The sequence below is a fragment of the Condylostylus longicornis genome, unplaced genomic scaffold (genome assembly GCF_029603195.1).
Source record: "Condylostylus longicornis isolate FDR11 unplaced genomic scaffold, ASM2960319v2 ptg000049l, whole genome shotgun sequence".
NCBI classification, from domain to species: Eukaryota; Metazoa; Arthropoda; class Insecta; order Diptera; family Dolichopodidae; genus Condylostylus; species Condylostylus longicornis.
Genome location: NW_026578018.1, coordinates 7,398,456 through 7,403,722, shown reverse-complemented (window position 1 = coordinate 7,403,722; position 5,267 = coordinate 7,398,456). Strand labels below are relative to the sequence as shown.

The following is a 5,267-nucleotide window of genomic DNA, read 5'->3' as shown; positions in this document are numbered from 1 at the left end:
CATTTAGAAGTTAAAAATTGAACTGGTCTATTCGATTGTACATTATTGGACCGTACGGAACATGCGAACTAAATGTTCTCTAATGTGACTTAAGAAAATTAATTCTAACATATTCTAAGGTTTTCCTTCTTCTTTTTCTTTAATTACCATTATAATTCGAGCACTCAATCAATATACTAAAAAATGATTATTCAATAAAAATTTTTGGCCAATAACCTCTTAATTGTTATAATTATAATTTTCTCTCCACTTAAATTCTCATATTATTTGAGCGGAAAAATTAAGTTATCAATGGGTATAATTCAAATGTTCTGACAGGAAATTATGTTTTCGGTATATTGTTAGGCAGTAGCACAAAAAATCTTTTAAATGGACAGAAAGAGGCATGCGATTTTATTAGAAAAAAAATTTTAATATTTTTTTTAGTTTCTTATATTTTTTCCCCTCATGAAAGAACCAATCAAAATTTTAAAAATGAAAAACCTGAGAAATATAAAAACAAACAATGACCAAATGTTTTTAATATGTTTTAGTTTTTAGTTCAGAAGAGAAATGCAGAAATATGGTGAAAAAACAAAAAAACCAAAAAAAAAAAAACAGCAAAATTAGTGCAAAATACTATGCGAATCAAAAAAAAGATCTTTTCAGACCATTCCTGCTTATATAAAATGAGAAAATTTTTCTAAAAGAAAGCAGTCAAGATTAAACAGCCTCCAAGGTTAAAGCATAAAAATCATTTCATCATTTTCATTTCAAAATAATCATCACATTTTTTTGAATTAATTTTAAATTATTTTTCATCATGAATCCGGTAATTTACAAAAAAATATGTTTTAAATGAAATTTAATTAATAATTTTCTAACAAAATTTGTAATAATTTTTTTTAGCTCATTAAATTCATTACATTATTAAGTATTATTAGTTTAACTAAAGCAGCCATTAATCCAATTGGTATTGATGGTTATCAATATAAAAAAATACCAAACAATTCAATACAACCATCACAAACATCAATTGATACAATTAAAACAATAATAAGAAATGATCATATGGGTAATTATGTTTATGGTTTTGAAACATCTGATGGTATTGTACAACGACAAGCTGGTGAAGCAAATGGTTCAAAACGTGGTTATTATTCATATGTTGATCCTGATGGTAAAACATATACAGTATGTTATATAGCTGATGAAAATGGTTATCGTATTGTTGGTGATCCAAAATTGGGTGCAATTAAAGAAATTCAATGTCCATATGATAAAGATAAAAGAAGACCAAATCCATTAGTTGCTAAAATTGCTAATACCGGTAATAATTCTGTATATGTAAAACCACAAATAAAAGCACAAGTAAAAGGAAATGGATATGGATATGTTAAACCATTATCATCAGTATCATCATCAGTGACACATAAATCATTATCAAAATTACAATCACATCGTCAAGTAAAGAAAAGTTATCCAGTTCCGGAAGTTGATCCGTTTTTACCACCATATGTTTAAATTATAAGAAATAAGAAACTTAAGAATAAAATATTTTTTTAAAAAATTTTTTCAAAAATTTTTGTAATTTAATTGTATGAAAGCTGAAATATCCAAATTTAAATAGTTTCGTTCAAGAACTTTAGAAAGGAAGAGAGACTTGGTGAAATGGTCTAATGGTCGTTTGTTGTAGTAATAATAAGAGACGGAACCCAGCCTGGCCACTTGCACTAAGCCCACACTCTACGCCAATAAAGCTGTTCAACCCTCAAGTCCTCAATCTAATACCCCACAACCCCTACGTAATACAATCTCAAAAATTGTCACCCAGAACCAATTAACCTTCTTGGCGAATCTCAGTCTCAAAAGCCCCGTCATAGACTCATCCGACAGGACTTCCAGGCCATCATAAAAGAAAGCCCTCAGGATGCACTTCCTGTGAAGAACAGGCAATAATAACTCGATTTTCCATGATGACTAACTTTTTAAAAGCAAAAATTTTTGTTTTAAAAAAATTATCAATTCAAAAATTGTTCTTATTGTTATAGTAAATTCACCACACTCCCATATTTATAAAATTTTTTTAGTAAATCTAGAATTTAAAATTTGTTCACGTGTTCTCAATAATATGCGAGAACAACTAATATCATTAAAATTTACGATTAGATTTCAAATTTTATACAAGAAAAATAAGTAAAAAAACTATCCGGAAGTATCAGAAAAACAAACAAATAATCACCATTTTTTTTTTTACTAATTAAATTTAAATTTAAATAAAGAATATAGAGAAATAGTAAAATAGTAAAATATAGAATTTAAGCAAATCAAAACAAAATGACAAAAAAATTAACATAATTATTTTTTGTGTCAATAAAGAATCATCATCATAAATTTTCATCACCATCATAGAACTTAAAAAATATAAAAAAAACCAGAACAAAATATAAATAAAAAGATTTTTTTTTAATATTAATTCACCTATATTTTTGTAGTCTTATGTTAATCAAATTGACTCGAATGCTATTATAGACTTAATTTTAGGTGGGTATAAGAAATAACAATTAAATTATCATTTCAAAATCAGCTGTAAGAATGTCGGCTACACAAGTTCTTACAAAATTTTTATTAATTTTTAATAGTGTGTGGTTGATTGTCCTCATAGTTATGCACTTAATTTTCACTCTCGATATACTTATCTTTAACCAATCTTCCACATTAAAATTTCTCACAGTGATTGTACAGTAATATAACACTCTAAATTTATAACACTCCACAGGATAAAAATGCGAATAACAGAAAGCTCTATGAAAAAAAGCAGTTGACTACGCACATTTTTATGCTGATAGATGCAGTTTAAAATTTTTATATCGTATGTCCATAATATAGCGCGAAAGTGGTTTGAAATGTTAGCGGCCAATTATTTTTATTAAAATCTATTTCACAAATCGGCCAACAATCTTCGAGCAATTTTTTAAAAAATTATTATTTCTCATCTGTAGAGAAGTTCTAGTCTTGTTTTACTCAATTAGCCGCTATGAAACCAAAAATATAAGGATGGTTAATAAAAATAAAACTATTCAGAAATCTGTTATAGGTATGAAGTAACTTGAAAGACATACATTCTTACAAATTTTTCGGGAACCTTAAATTATATTTTAACACTCATAAATGCTTGTAAAAAGAATATCCGTTCGAATTTTTAATGTGACATAAAGAAATTAATTCAAATGACACCGAAATTATAACAGTTACGTCATGTAAATGTCAATTATTAAAAATTTCACACAATATAACATTAATTTCTTGTAGTTCTCAAAAATGTATACAACTGATAAGATTAATAACATAATCTTAATTAAAGCAAAAATTCTACACGCGTTTAAAATCTCACACGTATATACAAACAAATATACTTTTATAAAATTTGCAATACAACATAAATTTTAAAGAGTCTTATACACAATGGCTGTTACAATCACAAATTATTGTATATACACACACACAGTAAATTAAGAAATAATTACGGTAGCTACAAATTTAACTAAAAAGCTACTTGAATTTTTAAAGATTTTTAATCATTTATTAAACAAACACTCGTATAACTTTAATAATTTGATTGTTAAGTGTGTACAATAATTGTGTGTACAATTTGCATGAGAGTTGAAAGAAGAAAAACAACAATAATTGTATGGTATATTTTGGCTATATAGTTGGTAGTCAGCTATTGTTATGAAGTCATTTAACTAAAATTTTATACTTAATTTTATTAACTATTAAAATTGATAATGAAAATATTGATGAGAAAATTTTTCTTAGTTATTGTGATGAACACAAGCACATTTTTAATTTTTATAAATAAAATGTACTTTTATCTTTATAATTATTTTTTAAAAGAATATTTCCGTGTTTATTTATAGAATGAAATTAAATAAATACTTGATAATTTGTTAACTTTAATATAAAATTTATTGTAATTTGCAAAAAAAAAATTATATTCTCTTATATGAGAATAGTGTTGCCATCAGTGAGAAATATTATATTGCACAATGTTATAAAATATTTTAAGACTTATATACGAATAATTTCGTGAGTACATCCGCGTCAACACAATGTGAATGTGAATAGAAATAAGATGGCGGACGTACTTATAAGAAGAGAACTGTAGAAATATTAACTACTGGCTTCAAGTGGTGCACTCCTACCATTTCAATTTTGCCTACATCTGACTACAATTGTGACCGAAATAAGACCAAGTTTGGAGAATTCTTAAATACACAAAAATTTGCAAGGTGCAAAGTTCAATGAAGCTTAATTTTATTTTATAACACTTTATGTCAAAATAACGTAAATATATAAAAATATATATAAAAAAGAAATTGAAACTGGGTTGGTACTAAAGTCTACATCTAAGTTGGTCTTGGACCACGTTCTATATGAACTTTGTATGCAATATTCATAAATGTAAAGAATAGTATAGTGTTATATTTGTGGAAGGGAATGAGGAAGTAGATGTACTGTAAAGGAGGGGGGGTAACACACTTATAGGGCCGGGGCCCTTTTGCGGCTTCAGACCACATACTATTTATTAGGAACTAAGGAAGTAATCAGCTTCAGATTATGATCAGAAGCGTTTTTAAAAAATTATGCGAATACGCAAAAGAGAACTCTTCTCGGGCTCTTGTCGGGTCACTGTGACCTCTGGGAGCACCTTAGTAAGCTGGGCCTGGCAAGTGGAAATACTTGCAAGCTCTGTGAGGAAGATAGGGAGACTCAGTACACATTCTGGGAAGAGGGTATTTCTCTCGCTCGCACGAGAAGGGGAACACTGGGACTTTACCATAACGATGACAGAGCTGCGGTCCGCGCCTGGCACCCAGGTGTGGGGGGCAAAATAAGTTCCTTACATGGTCGCAATGTACTGTTACCCCATGTTTACAAGCTACAACAAAAGTCAAGGTACCACACACAGCGTGATGTTTGACATTGCTCGTGATTATCATTCACTAGGTATGCTCATCATAACCATTCCTCTTCCACCAATATTACATAATATACTAAGGGTGGCCAAAGCTCCTTGCAAAATTCCTCAAATCGTAACTCAACATCCGTTAATTACTCATTTACAAATTTTCTCACCATTATTATGAGAATAATACAAATTTTGATTCCAAATCAACTGAAATTTAAATTAAAACAAATATCAAAATTATATTCAAATAATTTTCATTGGAAATTATTCAGTATAATTTTAATTTAAATTGTAAAATATTCAAAAACTTTAAATT

At 28.0% G+C, this 5,267-nt stretch overlaps 1 protein-coding gene across 1 annotated transcript; it reads left to right on the top strand.

The window, feature by feature from the left end:
• The first annotated feature begins 802 nt into the window (after positions 1-802).
• Positions 803-1,503, top strand: LOC129611484 (cuticle protein 6-like). The gene is made up of 2 exons (XM_055524662.1): positions 803-811; positions 889-1,503. Exons 1-2 carry the CDS (start codon positions 803-805, stop codon positions 1,501-1,503), a joined length of 624 nt encoding a protein of 207 aa, XP_055380637.1.
• The last annotated feature ends 3,764 nt before the right edge of the window (positions 1,504-5,267 follow it).